Genomic DNA, 20,499 nt, shown 5'->3' on the forward strand with positions numbered 1-20,499 from the left:
TATATGTTAATATATGTAATGTTATTTTTGTGATACGTATAAACAATGAAGATAAGAATGCGTGCCTGTGGGTATGTGTGGGTGTGTGACTGGCTGTGTGTGCGGGTGTGAGTGTGTATGTGTGTGGAGGGGTGTAGGGGAAGTGCTGATATGGATGACACAGAGACTGACCAGGTGGTTGACAATGCAGAGGAAGGTGTTCGGTTACAGGAGGATATACACCGATTGGTCAGATTGGCAGATTAGTAGCAGATGGAATGAATTTAGAGAAATGTAAGATGATGGATTTTGGAAGGAGGAACAAGACAAGGGGCTGCTCAATGTATGGCATGGCACCAGAAAGCTCAGCATGATCTTGGAGTATTGGTCCAGAGATCCCTGAAGGTGGCAGGTCAGATTGGATGGGGAGTTAAGACAGCAGATAGGACACTTGCCTCTCTCAGTCATGATGTAGATTAAAGAAATAAGGAGATTCTGTTAGAACTGTACAGACTTTAGTGAAGCTACAGCAGGAATATTGTGTGTAGTTCTGATCACCACACTGTCCGAAGGATGTGATTGTTCTGGAGGGGGTGCAGAGAAGATTCCCCAGGATGTTGCCTGGGATGGAGCAGTTCAGAGATGAAGACAGGCTGGATAAGCTCGATTTGTTTTCTTTAGAGCAGAGAAGAGTGAGGCGGACCTGATAAAGATGTGTAAGGTTATGAGGGGCATGGACAGGCTGGATAGGAACAGCTGTTCCCCTTAGGTAAAGAGGCAATAACAAGGGGGCATCATTATAAACTGAAAGGCAGAAGATTTAGAGGGGGATTTGAGGATTTTTTCACGCAGAGGGTGGTGTGGGTCTGGAATGCACTGCCTGGGACGGGTTTGAGGCAGGAAACCTCACAACTTTTAAACAGTCCTTGGATGAGCCACTTGTGGTGTTATAACAGTCAGGACTAGGGGCTTAGTATGGGAAGGTGGGGCTAGTATGGTAGATAGGTGCAGACTCGATGGACAGAAGGGCCTTTTCTGTGCAACTCTATGCCTCTAGCCTGTGGTGTTCCTGGACAGGGATCAGAAGCAAGTTCACTAATTGTTGTATGACTGTCATTCCGGCATGATTTATGTTGATGGTCAGGAGCAAGCTCCTATCCAGGGCAGGTACTTCAGCAGTGAGCAGATAGACAGTAGGAATAGGAGGGAATGTCCTTTTCCAATATGGTGACATCCTGAAGTGATTTCTGATCATTTCACAAAGTTAGAATTCTAAAACATTTCCACAAATAGGTATCCAGCTCCTGATTGGATGAAAGTTGGTGAGGAGTGTTCAAAATTACATTTGACCATTAATTTACCATCCCCTTCAAACACTCCCCCGATAGGGACAGCACAGTGTTAGATACAGAGTAAAGCTGTCTCTACACTGTCCCCCATCAAACACTCCCCCAGTAGGTACAGCACAGTGTTAGATACAGAGTAAAGCTGTCTCTACACCATCCCCCATCAAACACTCCCCCAATAGGGACAGCACAGTGTTAGATACAGAGTAAAGCTGTCTCTACATTGTCCCCCATTAAACACTCCCCTGATAGGGACAGCACAGTGTTAGATACAGAGTAAAGCTGTTTCTACACTGTCCCCATCAAACACTCCCCCAATAGGTACAGCATGGTGTTAGATACAGAGTAAAGTTCCCTCTACACTGTCACCCATCAAACACACCAGGGAAAGGGACAACACAGGGTTAGATACAGAGTAAAGCTCCATCTACAGTGTCCCCATCAAACATTTCAAGGACAGTGACAACATCGGATTAAATACAGAATAAACCCCCTCCCCCAACACTGTCCCACATCAAACATTCCAAGGAAAGGGACAACATGGGGTTAGATCAGAATAAAGCTCCATTTACACTGTCCCCTATCAAACATTCCCAGGACAAGGACAGCATGGGGTTAGACACAGAGTAATGCTCCCTTAACACTGTCCCCTTCAAACATTCCTCCGATAGGGGTAGCACCTTGTTAGATACAGAGTAAAGCTTTCTCTACACTGTCCCCTATCAAACATTCCAAGGAAAGGGACAACATGGGGTTAGATCAGAATAAAGCTCCATTTACACTGTCCCCTATCAAACACTCCCAGGACAAGGACAGCATGGGGTTAGATACAGAGTAATGCTCCCTCAACACTGTCCCCTTCAAACACTCCCCCGATAGGGATAGCACGGTGTTAGATACACAGTAAAGCTGCCTCTACACTGTCCCCTTTCAAATTCTCCCAGGACAGGGACAGCACGTGTTTAGATACAGAGTAATGCTCCCTCGAATCTGTCCCCATCAAACATTCCCAGGACAAGGACAGCACTGGATTAGATACAGAGTAAAACTCCATCTACACTGTCCCCTTTCAAACTGTCCCAGGATAGGGACAGCACGGGTTAGATACAGAGTAAAGCTTCCTCTACACTGTCCCCCTTCAAACACTCCCAGGACAGGGACAGCATTAGGTTAGATACAGAATAAAGCTCCCTCTACGCTGTCCCCCGTCAAATACTCCCAGGACTGGGACAGCACGGGGTTAGATACAGAGTAAAGCTCCCTCTGCGCTGTCCCCCATCAAACACTTCCAGGACTGGGACAGCATGGGGTTAGATACAGGGTAAAGCTCCCTCTGCGCTGTCCCTCATCAAACACTCCCAGCACTGGTACAGCACAGGGTTAGATACAGCGAAAAGGTTAAGATTGCTGGAATTATTCTATAGCAATTGCATGACTAGTTACATTTTGTTTTTGATGCTGATGTCTGTGTGAGATCATTAACCATTTGTTCCGCAGTGAATCATATTGCTTTATTTTGCTGTGATGGTAATGTAGGAAAATGCAAACAAAACAACATCCACTCCCGATTAGCTACAGTTCTTCAGACGGAGGTCTCGGCGGTTTGATAGTGCTCTGAAGAAGAGAAAAATAAGTTTCAGCCATCAGTAACAGTTTAAATTCTCTTTGTCTCTCCCTTTCTCAGGCTTTTCCCTCTGTTTCTATTCATGGCTCCACACACTCCTTTCTCTGTTTCTGTCTCACTCTTTTTCTTCACTGTCTCGCTTTCTCTCTGTGTCCTTTCTCTCAATTTCCTCTGGCTTTCTCTCTCTCTCAGTCACCTCCCTTCCTGTCAGTCCATTCTGGCTCAGTCTACTTTCCCTCTCTCTTTCTTCCCCTCTCTGCTTCTAATTAGATCATGGCTGGTCTCTACCTAAAATCCATTTAGCTAACTTTGTTGCACATCCCTCCTGTTAACTTTTCATTTCCAAAGCATCAACTGATCTTAGGTTCCACAATTCTGCTGAGGGGGAGACAGTTCAAGTTTTCTAACAACCCTTACAAAACCTAAGGATTTGTAGTCTGAGGTCACTCTGAACTGAACTGATTTTAAACAATGCAGACCCCCCTTCCTCATCACCAGCAGAAACAATTCATCTCCATCTACCCTGACAAACTGGAAGTATTTTTAAATTGACTTGATCAGAGATGCTGTTACACACTCTGGACCTCACAAGTTAACATTCACCCTTAGGACAGGAGTGATGCTAATGTTCCCTATATCGTTCCATTTCTAGTATATGTAAAAACACTGAGATTGGAGAGAGGGTCCACGGTTTATCTGAGACAGGAGTAAAAGATCCCAGTCGGATAAGGAACAAAAATAGAAATTGCCGGAAAAACTCAGCAGGTCTGGCAGCATCTGTGGAGAGAAATCAGAGTTTTTGTTATGCTCACATAAGGGCTGCTCAAGAAAGCAGCTTGTGGGAATAGCAATACAGATGCCATACTGTAGCAGATGGGAAGAGGAATGCGGTTATGGAGTGAGGTCTGGATACCTTTGACCCAAAGGTGGAATGGCCACACTGTGTGGATGCCACACTCTGCTGTTTATTGAACACAAGCCATGACATCCTGATTCAATCAAGCCAGAACTTGGCAAACAATGTGGATCAACTGCACCGGCTTCGATCGGAAAGGCAGGTGAGATACTGACAATCTCTGTCTTGAAGTTTACTGAATGGAGAGAACCACTTCACTCACTCTTCCTTTGGCCAGATTGTCACTCAACGCTCCAGTGGGAAGGCCATGAATATAAGCTTATTTTAGATTCGACATAACTATGGATAAGATACTCCCCACACAGCGCTGCTTACTGGTCAACATCTGTTACTACACTGTGACAGGGAAATATTTACATTTTTCAATTTTCAAACCTTAACAAAAACAGTTTCAATGCTGGCTTAGAAATGAATGTGACCATTGAAAAATGGACAAGAATTGACCACCTGAATAAAACATATGATTGATACACTGAGTGTGATTTTCTGTCTCTCAGCCCTTACATTTTCTGTTCTCCTGGAATCACTGACTCTCCCTAGTGTACAGTCAATAGTGTGGTGCTGAGGAAGCCCTTCATCAGGAATGCTTATGCCCAAAACATCAATTCTCCAGCACCACACTCTCTGATCTCCAGCATCTGCAGTCCTCACTTTCTCCCCCTAGTATACAGTATCATCACCCCATTTAACTGCATCTTCAGACACACAATTAGTCCAGGTATGAGCAGCTGGCTATTCAACTGTCAGAGCATCGCGGCTAGGCCCAGTCTGACCGGATTTGCAGGTACACAGATTTTTCACCAGACAGAGAGACTGTGCGGAGTTGTGGATATGTCTAACTCAGTTGACCGATACCCTGGGGAAGTGAGGCAGGGCATTTATCACGGGCAAGGTAGTAATAATGTTCACCTTACACTTTATATCCACAGTTAATCCATACGACCATAAGATGTAGGAGCAGAAGTAGGCCATTCAGCCCATCAATTCTGCTCCCACCATTCGATCATGACTGATGTGTTTCTCCTGCCTTTTCCCACTGATCAAGAAACTATTACTGTCTCAAATACACTCAACGGCTTGGCCTCCACAGCCCTCGGTGGCAATGCGTTCCACAGATTCCCCATCCTCTGGCTGAAGAAATTCCTCCTCATTCTCAGTCCTAAAGGGTTGTCCCTTCACTCTAAGGTTGTGCCCTCGGGTCCTAGTCTCTCCTACCAGAGGAAACATCTTCTCCATGTCCACCCTATGCAGGATTATCTCTGTCTAGCTGTGAATTATGCACTTTTCAACTGACCTCAAAGCTTTGTAGGAGAGTTACACAACAATAAATGACACTCAGTTTCAGGTAAAATGAATTTTGATTGGAATGGACAACATGATCAACATCCGTGTCTACAATCCTGGGTCATCTGAGGTCACCATCAGTCTCCAGCATGATCTCAGTGAATTGTCTGTCACAGTGAGTTAGACAGAAACTTCCTCTCTGACACCTGGGCTTTGTACACACGACTTAATAAATCTCAACCCAGATTTCAGCAATCACAAACAAACACCAAAAATAACCCAACACAGTAAATACTACTCAAAATATTCAGCTTTCATACTGCTGACAGTAGGGATCGAAATTGATTTGGGCAGGTTTTCAGGGACTAAGCATGTTAGGAATAAACAGAGCTTTATTCTGTATCTAACCCTATGCTGTCCCTGTCCGGGAAGTATTTGATGGGGACAATGTGGAGAGAGCTTTACATTGTATCTAACTCTGTGCTGTCCCTGTCCTGGGAGTGTTTGATGGAGGACAGTGTAGAGGGAGCTTTACTCTGTATCTAATCTTGCCTGTCCCTGTCCTGGGAGTGTTTGATGGGGGACAGTGTAGAGGGAGCTTTATTCTGTATCTAACCCCGTGCTGCCCCTATCCTGGGAGTGTTTGAAGGGGGATAATGTAGAGGGAGCTTTACTCTGTATCTACCCTTGTCTGTTCCTATCCTGGGAGTGTTTGATGGGGACAGTGTAGAGAGAGCTTTACTCTGTATCTAACCTTGTCTGTCCCTGTCCTCGGAGTGTTTGAAGGTTGGGGCAGTTGCTGAATAGATTCCCTTCACTTTGTGAACTGAGGTATGAGTGCCCTCTGCAGGCTGCAGTACAAATTGCTGCAGTGAGGGTATAGGATATTCTGGTGGCCCTGGCAACCAGCATTTCTCTAGAGTCTTGGACATAATTTCACAGTTTGAACAATATGGTTGTAGGAGTGTCATGGTAAAATCTCTCAAGGTGTATCATTTGGAAAAAAGATCAAACATCACAAAAATGTTTGCTAAAAAAATGGAAGAACTGCAGATGTTGGAAATCAGACACACAAACGGAAATTGATGGAAAAGCTCAGCAGGTCTGGTAGCATCCATGGAGAGAAATCAGAGTTAACATTTCAGGTGAGTGACTCTTCCTCGGAACACCATTCCTCAGTGTTCTCAGGAAGGGTCACCTGATCCAAAATGTTGACTTTGATTTTTCTTCACAGGTGCTGCCAGACCGGCTGAGCTTTTCCACAATTTCTGTTCTTGTTACCAACAAATTTGATTTGATTTATTATTGCCATATGCACCTCAGTACAGTGAAAAGTCTCCCTTTGCATGCAGTACAGGCAGATCAGAGCATACAAAGTTATGCCTGCAAAAAAGATGCAGAAAAAGCAAGATCAATATTAAATTTGAAATTTGGAGATATTGGGAAGGAGACCAAAAGCCTGGATGAAGGGGTCAAAGAGAATCAGGCAGAGGGGAGTCTGGGAGGGCATTGCAGACATTCAGACCCAGGGAGCTTAAAGGGTGGGGATGAATAGTGAAGCGATAGTAATGGGCAATATACAGGATATTGGAATAAGGGGCAGATCAGAGAGTGTGAGGCAGAAGGAAGGCCCATGCCATGTGTGTTAATGAATATCTCTCACCGTATCTTTCCCTTCCATGAAGTTGGTGCAGAATTCCCGTAAGGAGTCCGAGCTGATATTACTGGCTTTCATCACAGCCACAGCCTCTGTCGCCACGTGAAAAAGACAGAGGGATGGATATTCGACTTCCTTAACTTTGAAATATGAGCTCACACGGCTGTTTCCTTTCACATCTGTGTCAACCAGAATAAAGATCACCTGCGAGAGAGGAGAGGAGTCACTGTGTCTCAGAACCGACTTTGCACAAGAATCTTCCATGGGTGCATCACTCTCGTCATTCTCCCAGTAACTGGCCAGTGTGAGTTGCACTAAACTGCTATCCACACTGCTGCGGAAGCGGTCGCTCAGTAGTTTTTCACTCAACTATTAATCCAGAAACCATTGTTTTTTGATCGTCGGAAAACCCCGACTGGTTCACTAATGCCTTTGGGGTAGGAAATCTGCCGTCCTTACCTGGTCTGGCCTACATGTGACTCCAAACCCACAGCAATGTGGTTGACTCTTAGCTGCCCTCTGGGCAATTAGGAATGACCAATAAAAACTGGCCTGGCTGGCAATGTTTACATCCTATGACTGAATAAAAAGAAAGGATTTCCCTGCCCCCATCACCCACTCTGAGGAATTACAATGCAGTAACTAAGACAGCAGAGTCTCTGTGTAACATTCCCCTGTGCCCTGTATCACACTGAGCCTGAAACATTCGGCCTCACAGGTACCCAGCTGGGAACATTTCCTGCCGTTTCTGGGAAATCTGGATCAGGAGCTCACTCCACAATGTTTAACTGGGCAAAGTGGGGTATCAGTTCCCAATGGGATTAAAATTATTAGATTCCTGCACAAATTAGGGTCAAATGACTCATCTCCACCTCACTCTCCCTGGTGTCAGAACCAGAAAGCAGTCCCTGAGTGTGGGTGGGTGAAATGTAGGATTTCAGCTCCCCCTCTCCACCTGGGACAAATTTCAGCTTTTACTGTCCTTTCCTGCCCCAATTCCACCTTTTTTCACGATGCATGGCTGTCAGTTTAATGCAGGCTGTGTATTATCTAACTGAGGTTAAATGTTCAGGCTAGCTGGATTAGCCATGAGAAATGCAGGGTTACAGAGAAATGGTGAGTGGGGCAGGGGGGGCGGGGGTGTGTGTGTGGGTTGGGTGGGACAGTCAGTATGGACTCAGTGGACCAAATGGCCTGCTTCCTTACTATATGGATTCTGTGATTGTATGAACTATTGATAAAAATGCAGAATATATTCCCACAGCCATGGAACATTGCAATGCATTTTACACCAGTTAAACATTGTTGAAGTGCAGATGTCATTGTGATGCAGGAAATGCAGCAATCAATTTGTACAGAGAAAGCTCACATCTCAGATCTGCAGTTTTTGCTTCGATTACAATCTTTTCCAAATTGTGTGTGTCCCTGAATCTTGTGACTCACCTTCCCCCGAAACTCAGGGGCAACGGTTTTCAGCTGCTTCAAGAGCGGTCTGTATTGTGCAGATCTCTTGCTTACCAGGAGCAGGAGATGAATTGGAATTCCTGACCTAAAGATCTGGCTGGCATCCTGAGGAAAAGAGGAGAGGAACAACATCAGTTTGCGCTTGAGCTTGTTTCCAGAGAATGTGGTGCCTTCAGAGTCAACGTGAATGCTGAGGAGACATGATGCCTGAGCAGGGAAATCAGGCAATGGTTCACTGTGCAGGCAGTGAGCCTTCAGCAGCTTTGGATCTTGGCGAAAGTGAGGACTGCAGATGCTGGAGATTAGAGTCAAGATTAGAGTGGTGCTGGAAGTGCACAGCATAGAGCTTTAGATCTTGGCTTGGCTGGTCTGAGTTGGACTGAGCTTGATTTACCTAGGACTCAACAGGGAGACATGTCGGAAGGATGTTCCTGATGAACAGGGAGTCCAGAACCAGGGGGCCACAGTCTAAAGGATACAGGGTAGGACTGAGATGAGGCAATATCTTCACCCAGAGAGTGGGGAGCCTGTGACTTTCAATACAGAGGACCCTGGGAGTTCAAATCCATAGCAGCCTCAAAGAGGCCACACAAGTAGATACAGTGATAAGGAAGGTGTTTGCCTTTATTGGTTGGGGCATTGAGTACAAGAGTCAGGATGCCATGTTGCAGCTTTATAAGACTTTGGTTAGGCCACACTTAGAGTAGTGTGTTCAATTCTGGTTGCCACATTACAGGAAGGATGTGGAGACTTTGGAGAGGCTGAAGAAGAGGTTTACGAGGAAGCTGCCTGGATTAGAGGGTATGAGCTATAAGGAGAAGCTAGAAAAATTTGGGTTGTTTTGTCTAGGGCAGTGGAGGCTGAGAGGAGACTTGACAGAAGTCTATAGAATTAAAGGATACATCGATGGGTTTGACAGTCAGAATCTTTTTTCCAGAGTTGAAATGTCTAGTACTAGGGGATATGCATTTAAGGTGAGACGGGGAAAATTCAAAGGAGATGTGTGGGACGAGTTTTTTACACAGAAAGGTAGGAGTCAGGAATGTGCTGCCAGGGATGGGTGGTGGAATCAGGGATGATAGCAATGTTTAAGAAACTTTTAGATAAGCATATGAATATGCAAGGAATGGAGGGATATGGATGAAGGGCAGGCAGAAGGGATGAGTTTAATTCGGCGTCATGTTCAACGCATCGTGGGCCGAAGGGCCTGTTCCTATGGTGTAATGTTCTATGTTCTACTATCGGGGAAGTGGTTGAGGCCAAAGTGTTCTCAAGGGGGAGTTAGTTACAACTCTTAGGGCTAAAAAGATCAAAGAGAAAGAATGTGCGACACCCCCAGTTGGATGATGGAATGGTAGAGCAGGTTCGAGGGGTTGAATGGCCTACAGCTGACGTGGATGAGATTCATTAAGGTGGGCCTGGCTGGATTGGGGTGGGGTTGGGAGGGAGGTGTTTAGGCTCCTGGTCAATGGTGCCCAATTGTCCCAAACCTGAGGTGCATGGGGTTTATCCCTGGGACCTCTCACCTCCTCTCTCCCACCATTGGCTGCCTGACCTGCCCATCACCGGAATTTTCCACCTTCCAATAACCAATCAGATAGTCCCGAGGAAAGGTCACTCGGCCCAAAACATTATCTCTCTCTCTCTCTCTCTCCCCCTCCACAGATGCTGCCAGACCTGCTGAGGTTCTCCAGCATGTTTTGTTTGTGTTCTAAGTTTTATCTTTAGCTGACTGTATAACCTTTCTCATCTTCTAAACCCTTCAGTGGCAAGGAATTCCCCTCGCCTTGGAGTTCAGTATCTTCTGGATCCCAGGAAACTTAAGATTAATTTCCTGACAGGTTTATCTTCACAGGTTCTAAATGGACCAGGAATGTCATTGGCCCGTCTGAACCCCTCCATTAAAGAATAACTTTCCATCCAATCACAGCCTCCAATTCCTCCCACTTACACAATCCTGGGGATTCCCCACTGGGAGTCAATCCTTATCTGAGATCTCACTGACATCAAACCGAAATTCATCGCTTTCATTGTGTTCCTCTTGTTATAGTTTCTTTTCCCAGCCTCCCATTCCTGCCCAATACCAGTCCAGTGAGCCCTGTTCCTGCCTTGGAGTTTCTACCCCCTTAAAAAGCTGAGCATGCTGCAGGGTGATGTACCACACGCCCACCACCCACTCCGACCCTCTCGATTTAGGGGGCTGGGAGCTCAATGAAGATATTACCAGATGGTTGTACTCAATGACCAGGCGCATCTCATTCTGTCGCAGAAACGGAATGATTTGGTCGTGATCCAGTTCCCCATCGTTAAACGGAAAGTCCACACGCCCTTCGTCAAACTACAAGAAAGAATGAAGAACATGTTCAACGCTTTCACAATTGCATTCCCATCCCCAGCTTCCAGCCAGCTCCCCTCCCTGCCCCGCCGCTCCCATCACTGAGCTCCAATTCTAGGGATTCCAGTAGCCTCCCTTCATCCGTGGCTCAAAGTCTCACTCAACAGGCTATTTAACAAAAGAGGGCATCGCAGCTGTGACTAAGCTTATTCTAAGCTTTAGGGTGGCACGGTGACTTAGTGGTTAGCCCTCCTGCCTCATGGTACCAGGGGCCCAGATTCGATTCCAGCTTCGGGAGACTGTACGTGTGGACTTGCTCATTCTCCCCTGAAGAAGGGCTTATGCCTGAAACGTCGATTCTCCTGTTCCTTGGATGCTGCCTGACCTGCTGCGCTTTTCCAGCAGCACATTTTCAGCTCTGATCTCCAGCATCTGTAGACCTCACTTTCTCCTCATTCTCCCCGTGTCTGTGTGGGTTTCCTCCCATAGTCCAAATATGTGCAGGTTAGGGTGGATTGGCCATGCTAAATTGCCCATAGTGTCCAGGGATGTGCAGGCTGGGTGGGTTAGTCTTGGGAAATGCAGGGTTACAGGGATTGGAGGGGGGTGGGGGAATGGCTCTGGGAAGGATGTTCTTTAGCAGAAGAATGTGGACTCACTGGGCCAAAAGGCCTGCTTCCACACTGTAGGAAGTCTATGATTTTCATCTGATGAGGGCTTTTGTGGCACAGTGGTAGTGCATCTACCTCTGAACCAGGAGGTTCACATTCAAGTCCCACTTGCTCCAGAGATGTGTAATAACGTCTCTGAACAGATTGATTAGGGAGTTTCCGCCCTGAGGAAATGTCTCTGCTCGTCTAATATCCATCCCACTTCCAGGCTGAAGGAAGGTCATCAGCCAGTGATCAGGACTTTGGAGCTTCCTCAGCAACTGTGGTCCCATTTCCAACTGACTCAGACCCAGGCTGTCCATGGGAATTGAGCAAGAGCTGGGACAGTTCAAGGGAAGATAGCATTTCCATACTTCATAAGGAGTGACACGACGGCCTGAACTAAAATATCGTCAGATCAGGAGGAGGCTTTGCTCAGAGACATGGGTCAGAGTCCAAGATTAAACAGCAAACTGAGAGAAAATAATCACATCTGAACCACCTTGTAACCAACTCTCTGTTTCTGAGGAGAAGTTTGTGTTAAAACTTGAACGTCGAATCTTGGAGATATACAGCCTGGAAAGATGATTGTAGATGGCCACTGTTCCAATCTGTGTACTTAAACAAGAAAACTACTTGGGGCAGGATCAAAATCCCTGGGGGCAGTGGTGGGGGGTGCATAGATAAGAAGACAGTCATAAGTGAAATCAATATCAAATTCAGGAAGAAAGGGAAGGGGAAGATGTTAGCGGGGGAAGGGAGGGGAGATGGAATTGGTGAGCATGGAGGTCTAGAACAGAGACAGATTGATGTCCCTGGAATAATTCAGGATGGAGGAAGCAGGGAGAGGGTTTGCTGCTGGACTGAGCTGGAGGTGGGTGACAAAAGCTCAGGTGGGGCTTGCTTTCGTTGGGGCTGAACCTGGGGCTGGCTCTTACCTTCTTGAAGAGGCTGATGGTGTTCTGGCTGATGTTGTATTTCTCCCAGACGGCGCTGTCCGAAGTGATGGCGAAAGGTAAATTCCTAACGATGTCAACCAGGTCATTGAAGGTCATTGCATCACCGGATTCCAGATCCTGAGGGAATGGCCAAAGGAAAACTCAGGAAGGAAGCAATCCCAAAACATTCGCCGCTCAGAGCCAGCAAATATGGGAACAGGACTGGACAGCACCACCACCACACCCAACCCCCATCCTGAACACCCCTGTCTGGAGAGTGGTAGTGAGGCTCATTGGGAACAGCAGCTCTCCCAGATAGCAGCTGCTGCTGATTAAGGGAACAAATATGAAACAGAAGCAGCAGTTGATGAAGAAATGTCACAGAACCACTCAGGAATGATGGACAAATGGTAAAACTCTGTCAAGTTACCCTCCCTAGAGTCATGAGTGCATAGGGTAATGGTCAGAATGGGAGCTCACATCCTTCACTGCAACTCTCAGTCTCTCAGGCTGCTCCGTGGCTGAGCCAATGAAGATCCACTACGGAGAGTCACTGGGTGAGGAGTTTACCCCAGGAGCTCACAAACAGGAACAGGCAAACGGCAAGACCATTTCCACCCATACTGTTGGTGAGAGACACATGCTACTGTAGAAAATACCCATTATTCTTCCAGTGAGAGCATTTTAAACACATCTCAGTTGGAAATCTAAGCATCCTATCACATCACACCTTAAAGATGGCCCCTTGTACTGACCCTCTGACAGTGTGGCACTCCCTCAGCACTGACCCTCCGACAGTGCGGCACTCCCTCAGCACTGACCCTCCGACAGTGCGGCAATCTCTCAGCACTGACCCTCTAACAGTGTGGCACTCCCTCAGCACTGACCCTCCGACAGTGCGGCACTCTCTCAGCAATGACCCTCCAACAGTGCGGCACTCCCTCAGCAATGACCCTCCAACAGCACGGCGCTCCCTCAGCACTGACCCTCCAACAGTGCGACACTCCCTCAGTATTGACCCTCCAACAGTGCAGCACTCCCTCAGCAATGACCCTACAACAGTGCGGCACTCCCTCAGCACTGTACCTCCGACAGTGTGGCACTCCTTCAGCAATGACCCTACAACAGTGCGGCACTCCCTCAGCACTGACCCTCTCACAGTGCGGCACTACCTCAGCACTGACCCTCCGACAGTGCGGCACTCCCTCAGCACTGACCCTCCAACAGTGGGCACTCCCTCAGCACTGATCCTTAGTGCGGCACTCCCTCAGCACTGACCCTCCAACAGTGCGGCACTCCCTCAGTACTGGCCCATTAGACAGTGCAGCGCTCCCTCAGCACTGAACGTCCAACAGTTCAGCATTCCCTCAGCACCAACCCTCCGACAGTGTGGCACTCCCTCAGCACTGACCCTCCGACAGTGCGGCACTCCCTCAGTGCTGAGAGGCTGATGTGTGGTACAACATAGAGGGACTAAGATTGATTATGTTGGAATGAAGTGTATCACTAACCTTGATAAAACCAATGACACAAATTGAAGCCTCACTGATGAAATCGTCAGTGGCCGAGATATTTTTTAGGTACCATATTCTTCTGGATGTATCTGTAAAACACTCATAATTAGGCAATTCAGATGGAGAGCAATCCTTCTGATAATATGGCACTCCCTCAGCACTGCCCCCCCCAACAGTGCAGTGCTCCCTCAGCACTGACCCTCCGACAGTGCGGTGCTCCCTCAGCACTGACCCTCCGACAATGCGGCACTCCTTCAGCACTGATCCACTGACAGGGCCCACTCCCTCAGCACTGACCCTCCAACAGTGCGGTGCTCCCTCGGCACTGACCCTCCGACACACATCATTTACTGCATCCGCTGCACCCGATGCGGCCTCCTATACATTGGGGAGACAGGCCGCCTACTTGCGGAATGTTTCAGAGAATTCCTCTGGGACACCTGCACCAATCAACCCAACCGCCCCGTGGCTGAACACTTTAACTCCTCCTCCCACTCCGCCAAGGACATGCCGTTCTTGGCCTCCTCCATTGCCAGACCATGGCAACACGACGGTTGGAGGAAGAGCGCCTCATCTTCCGCCTAGGAACCCTCCAACCACAAGGGATGAATGCAGATTTCTCCAGCTTCCTCATTTCTGAAGAAGGGCTTATGCCTGAAACGTCAATTCTCCTGCTCCTTTGATGCTGCCTGACCTGCTGCGATTTTCCAGCAACACATTTTTAACCTCCGACAGTGCGGCACTCCCTCTGCACTGTTCCTCCAACAGTGCGGCACTCCCTCAGTACTGGCCATTGAATTTATTTTAGAATCATTAGATGGGACTCAATCCTTTACCCTTCTCCCTGAGGTGGCATAGTGTGACCTTCTAAGCTGCTTAATGGAGTGAATATGTTTCTGGTTATATATGATAAACTGTGATGTGGTTAATGCTGTTCACTCTGGGAGTTGGATGATTTGTTTTTGTTACTTTGAGAAAGTGAGCACTGCAGATGCTGGGTACCAGTGTCAAGAGTGTGGTGCTGGAAAAGCACAGCAGGTCAGGCAACATCCGAGGAGCAGGAGAATCGATGTTTCAGGCATAAGCCCTTCATCAGGAATGAGGCTTGTCCGCCAAGGGGGCCTAAAGATAAATCGGAGGGGTGTGAGGCTGGGGGGAAGATAGCTGATAGTGCGATAGGTGGATGGAGGTAGGGGTGGAGGTGATAGGTTGGAGAGGAGGGTGGAGCAGATAGTTGGAAAGGAAGGTGGACAAGCAGGACAGGTCAAGAGGGCAGTGGAAAGTTGGCTCTGGGATAGGGTGGGGGGAGGAGAATTGAGGAAACTGGTAAAATCCAAATTGTTCCCACGTGGTTTCAGGGTCCCAAGATGGAAGATGAGCCGTTCTTCATTGAGGCAGTGGGAGGTTAGGGTTTGGCAGTGGAGGGGATCCAGAACCTGCATGTCTTTGGGGGAGTGGGAGAGGGAGTTAAAGTGTTTGGCCACAGGTTGGTGGGGTTGCTTCCTGCCTGTATCCCAGAGATGTTCTCTGAAACGTTCTGCAAGTAGGCCAATCCACCCTAACTTGCACATCTTTGGACTGTGTGAAGAAACCAGAGCAAACCCACACAGGCACGGGGAGAATGCACAAACTCCACACAGACAGTCACCCAAGGCTGGAATCGAACCCGTGTCCCTGGCGCTGTGAGGCTGCAGTGCTAACCACTGAGCCACCGTGCTGCCCCATTTGTCTTTGCAAATTGTCCCTGCTCCTACTCACATCCTCCAGGTCAGGGCAGTTAGCCAGGCTTGCCCTCCTGACCTTGGTAATGTTGCTTTATCACATTGACCTGACATAACCATTGCTTTTTTTTTGTTGATATGATCAGATGCTGAGCTCCTTGGCTATTCTGTACAAGCCACACAACTAGATTTATAAGTACGCACCTGATATACGGCACAGTGGCTCAGTGGTTAGCACTGCTGCCTTATAGTGCCAGGGTCTCAGGTTCAATTCCAGACTCGGGTTCACTGTCCCTGTACAGTTGGCATATTCTCCAGGTGTTCTGGTTTCTTCCCATAACCCAAAGATGTGCAGGTCAGGATGGATTGGCCATATTAAATTGCCCATAGTGACCAGGAAAGTGCAGGCTAAGTGGGTTAGCCATGGGAAATGTAGAGTTACAGGGATAGGGGCAAGACGAGGCAGGCTGCTTTTCAGAAGATCAGTGTGGACTCAATGGACCGAATGGCCTGCTTCCACACTGTAGGGATTCTATGATAGCATGAAGAACACTAACACAAAGCCTCCTGCTAACAGGTTCAGTCCCAGCTAGTTTCGTCGCTATCTGGGAGATTTTCATCTGATTTCAGGCCCATTTGCAATCTTGCAAGAATCACTCACAGAACTCTGCTACATAGTCTACTGTGGGGGCTTCCTCTTTCTGTTGAAAATCTTCTCTTTGGTTATTTCTGAGGTCCCTGCACTCGCTGACCAAAACCAACCTTAATCTCTCGCCCACTAATCTCTCTGTTTCATCATTGCCAATGTCCACCTGTCAACCCTTTGCACCGTATAATCCACCACTTTTAAAATTTCAGGGTTTCTTGCAGGTGAAATTTAAATTGCAGGTGCATCACTGAATCTTTTAACTGTTCAAGGGAAAGAAGTTCTAAATCCTCAAAAATTAACTTGCCCTGATTCTAGGAGCTCACTGGCATTGAAGACTGCTGTCTTTATAATGTGGAAGAGCAAGAAAGCGTTTGCAAACAAATAAATCGGTTGGAAAGTGACATTGACCCACTCTAATCCGTGTACTTTGTGAATTTGAATCATGGACGAGCTGTAGTTTGGACCAAACAGTCTATGGGTGAGCCCCAGACACAATAGCCCAGACACAATACTCAACGTGAATACCTCCTGGGTGGGGAAGAAAGAATCAGCCCCTTCTTTATTCACCTGCCACTTTCCTTGTTAGATTCCAACAAGGTTCATTTACAAATAAGTCCCTTGTTGATATTTCTTACAAACCAAAGTTTTATTCTACAAAGAAGCCAATTGAACTGAGTTTTCTTGAGTTAGATCAGAGTGAGTTTAACAGTCAGTGAACACAAGAAGAATAATAACTGAACACACAGATTGGGACTAAGAAGTAAGTCCAAAAAAAAGTTTTTAAAAAAAGGTTCAATCTCTGCTTGTCCATGAAGACTGGGTAGTTGAACATTGCCGCTGGATCTGTGGATGTTGCTGTAGTATCGGCGTTAGTAATGAAACAGTCAGTCCTGAGATTCTCAACCTTACAGGTTGGTTGAAATCCCAATTGGCCTGGTCTGTTTCAACAATGGCTGGTTGTAGCTCACAGAGTGTGCTGAGCCCTTCCCCTTTCTTTGCAGTGCAGGAGTGTGTAATGGCAAATCCCAAAGCTGTGACCTTGACACTCACCAGGACACATTAGGATGTTAGGTCACGAACAACCATAGGTCAGGGTAAAGCTCACACTTTTATCTCCTGTCCCAGTGTGTTCTTTAAAGTGTGGGGGGGAGGGATGCAAATATGTCTCTCTTCTAGACTGCTGTCTTTTTTCTCATTATGTTCACAGTTTGAAATGCTCAGAGATTTACAGTTCCATTTATACAGCATTCCTACCTTTCAAGCTTCCTTGATATCAGCAATTCTTCAATTTCTGTCTCTTTCTCTGTCCTTTCTTTCTTGCTTTACCTTTCTTATTCTCTCTCCCTATTACTCTTTTTCTCTCTCTCTTTCTGCCAGGTATTTGTTTTTCCTTTGTGTTGCCAACTTCAGTTGAATAATTAGCTTTGAAATCAATAACTCGTGAGCTTCTTGCAACTTTCTCACGGGCAGCGTGTCTCCAGTGGCTTAGCTGCAGAGTAGAGATCGAGGGGGAGATTGTTCCAGGTGGATGAACACACTGTAAGATCTTTGGCCGCTGAATGTTTTATGCCATAAAGGTTTGTTGGAACAATTAATGTATAAGAACACAAGAAACATGAGCAGCTGGAGGCCATTCAGCCCCATGAGTCCTGTCAAACCTTTCATAACATCATGGTTGATTCTCTGTTTCGTGGTCTCTTTCTAACACTCTGATTTATGTTTTCTGAAAAATTGGTCCATCCTCAGTGTTAAATATGTTCCACAGCCCATTGGAGGAAAGGATACCAAATATTTGGGTGGCTCAGTGCTGCCTCACAAGCGCCAGGTTCAATACCAACTTTGGGTGATTGTCGGTATGCACATTCTCCCCGTGTATGTATGGGTTTCCTCCAGGCATTCTGGTTCCCTCCCCCAGTCCAAAGTTGTGCCAGTTAGGGTGGATTGGCCGTGGGAAATTGCCCATAGTGTCCAGGAATGTGCAGGCCAGATGCAAAGTTACAGGGATAGGGTAGGATGGGGGGATTTTAACGGAGGGTCAGTGTGGACTTGTTGGGCTGAATGGTCTGTTTCCACAGTGTAAGGATTCTATTAAACCTTTTGAGTCAAGTCTTTTCCTATCTTAGTCCAAAATGATTGTCCACTTTAACCTGAGGTTGTGTCCCGTATTTTCACCGAGATGTCCTTTCAGTGTTGACCCTGCCTAAGCCCCTTTCCTTGAAATCACCTCCTGTTCTTCTGAACTCCAAAGAATATTGACCCAACTGGTCCCCATTGGGCATCTCATTGCAGGGACCAGCCTAATGACCCTTCCCTGCACCTCCTTCGACCTGGAGATTGACACTGCCCGTGCTGCCTCCTCAAAGCCCTACTCGGAAGAAAGACTTCTTTATGTTTGTGTTCCAGTGAAAATCAATGTACCAGTTACCCTGCTGAGTATTGGCTGCACCCACTCGTTTCCCATGTAAGAATCAACCCAAGAAATTTACAAGTTTCACACATTTTAAAAGATGTTTTGCTTTTCTGTTCTTACAACAAGGGACTAATGTCCCACTTCCCCAAATAATACTCCAAAGAAATTCACCAAAGATCCTCCTTCCAAATCCACGACCAATTCCATCTGGAAGGACAGGGGCAGCAGACACATGGGAACACCACATCTGCAAGTTCCTCTCCAGGCCACTCACCATCCTGACTTGGAAATATATCGCTGTTCCTTCACTGTCCCTGGATCAATATCCTGGAACTCTCTCCCAAAGGGCATTGTGGGTCAACCCACAGCAGGTGGACTGCAGTGGTTCAAAGGCAGCTCACCACCACCTTCTCAAGGGGCAGCTAAGGATGTCCATAAATCCTGGGACCAGCCAGTGATGCCCACATCCCACAAAATGAATAAATTAAAAAACTCAGTCTGCCACCTTGTTGCCCAATCCATTAACCTGTCCCTATCTCTCTGCCCATAATGAGTACCAACCACCTGGCATTTGTATTGCCGATGTTGGCACTGTGCTGAATGTTTTGACCATCCCTCCAGGTTGCTCTGTGACTTGGGCAGTTATTCACCAGGTGAGTGAATGATGCCTGTTTGTGATACCCAGTCTGTGTCACAGACAGTGAAGGCTGAGCAGACAGCACATTCCCCACAGAATTCGAGGGTAAAGCTAGAGCAGTCCACACTCTGTGAGTTTCACCAGTTGGAGTTTGAGGCAGCAAATGGTTAATGAACTAGTTACTGATGCTCTGAACACTGTGACACCAAAACTGAACATCTCATGACAGAAAGAATTTATCGATACAATCCTTGGACATGAATCTCCTCTTGACTGGCCCTCTCTAATCCTTTCAGCTGATCACTCATGGAGTGTTTGTTGGCATCTGCCGGAAACTTATTTCAAAAATAATTTTAAAAGGAACTTAATAATGAGGAAGGACAGAGTTACAGACGTAAAGCAACTATGTGGAGTTAAACACATGCACATTCAAAGAGCCAGCATTCAGCATGGTGGGTAGAATGGCCAGCTGTAAGTTTCTCTGATTCCTACCTTTGAGGGAGTTTGGATTTTCAAATTGTTTCTCTTCGTCGTCCGGGTTCTCCTCCCCTTCCCCCTTGTTAATCACCTCATCCTCAGCCCAGATGGAGTTCAGGGAGAGCAGGGTGAGGAGGATCAGGGTCTGTGGAGTCATACTGAGTGTCAAAATCCGCACAGTGCCAGCTGCCACCACTCAAACTCCACAATGGACGTGCAACAGAGAGACCTGGCATTGATGTAACGGCTCACTCACAATACCCACTCCAGAGCCAGCCACTCCCCTCCACCAGCCTCACCAATAACACTACATTGAGTGACCCTGAACCTGCAGAGGTGTGAGAAACCTCCCTCTGGGGGAGCTCGTGACTATGGGAACCGTCCAGCTGAGGGGGGTGGGGTGTGGGCAGCGAGAGTCACTGATTCTCATTTTAATAACGTCCTTCTGGCTCTTACTGAACTAAAACACCATCAACTCACAGGGATGTGTGGCTCAAGGTTTACTGAAAATCGATACAGCACACAGCTGGCCTTTCCACGGTGAGTGCAGAAATAAAGTCTCCAGGTGATGGGAAACTGGAATTGAAACCTGGATATGCTGCCCTCGGTGCCAAGGATTGATGGACAAGCCCAGTCCCAGCTTCAAGCCCAAAGCTCCATTCCCCATGAACCACCGAGCTATTGGAAACGCTGCCCAGTCATTCCTACAGGGCCTCGCAAGGCCATTCAGTGCATTGAGCCTGTGCTAATCCATTTGTCCCACTCCCCCCTTCTCATGTGACACTTGCCACAAAGCCTGGCAATCCTCCCCCTCCTCTGCAAGGGCTGCACTATATTCGCCACCCTCCTGGAATGGTTTTGTTGGGAAGGGGGTGAGGGCGCGGAGGCATTTGTAATT

The 20,499-nt window shown here is 47.2% G+C and overlaps 1 protein-coding gene across 1 annotated transcript; it reads right to left on the reverse strand.

Moving 5' to 3' along the window:
* Nucleotides 1–2,794: 2,794 nt before the first annotated feature.
* Nucleotides 2,795–20,499, reverse strand: LOC122542091 (endoplasmic reticulum resident protein 27-like). The gene is made up of 7 exons (XM_043679450.1): nucleotides 19,617–20,499; nucleotides 13,705–13,796; nucleotides 12,194–12,331; nucleotides 10,495–10,608; nucleotides 8,250–8,375; nucleotides 6,813–7,010; nucleotides 2,795–2,939 (listed from the first exon to the last, which is right to left on the reverse strand). Exons 1-7 carry the CDS (start codon nucleotides 19,756–19,758, stop codon nucleotides 2,898–2,900), a joined length of 852 nt encoding a protein of 283 aa, XP_043535385.1. The 5' UTR covers nucleotides 19,759–20,499; the 3' UTR covers nucleotides 2,795–2,897.

The sequence above is a fragment of the Chiloscyllium plagiosum genome, chromosome 39 (genome assembly GCF_004010195.1).
Source record: "Chiloscyllium plagiosum isolate BGI_BamShark_2017 chromosome 39, ASM401019v2, whole genome shotgun sequence".
Classification (NCBI taxonomy): Eukaryota; Metazoa; Chordata; class Chondrichthyes; order Orectolobiformes; family Hemiscylliidae; genus Chiloscyllium; species Chiloscyllium plagiosum.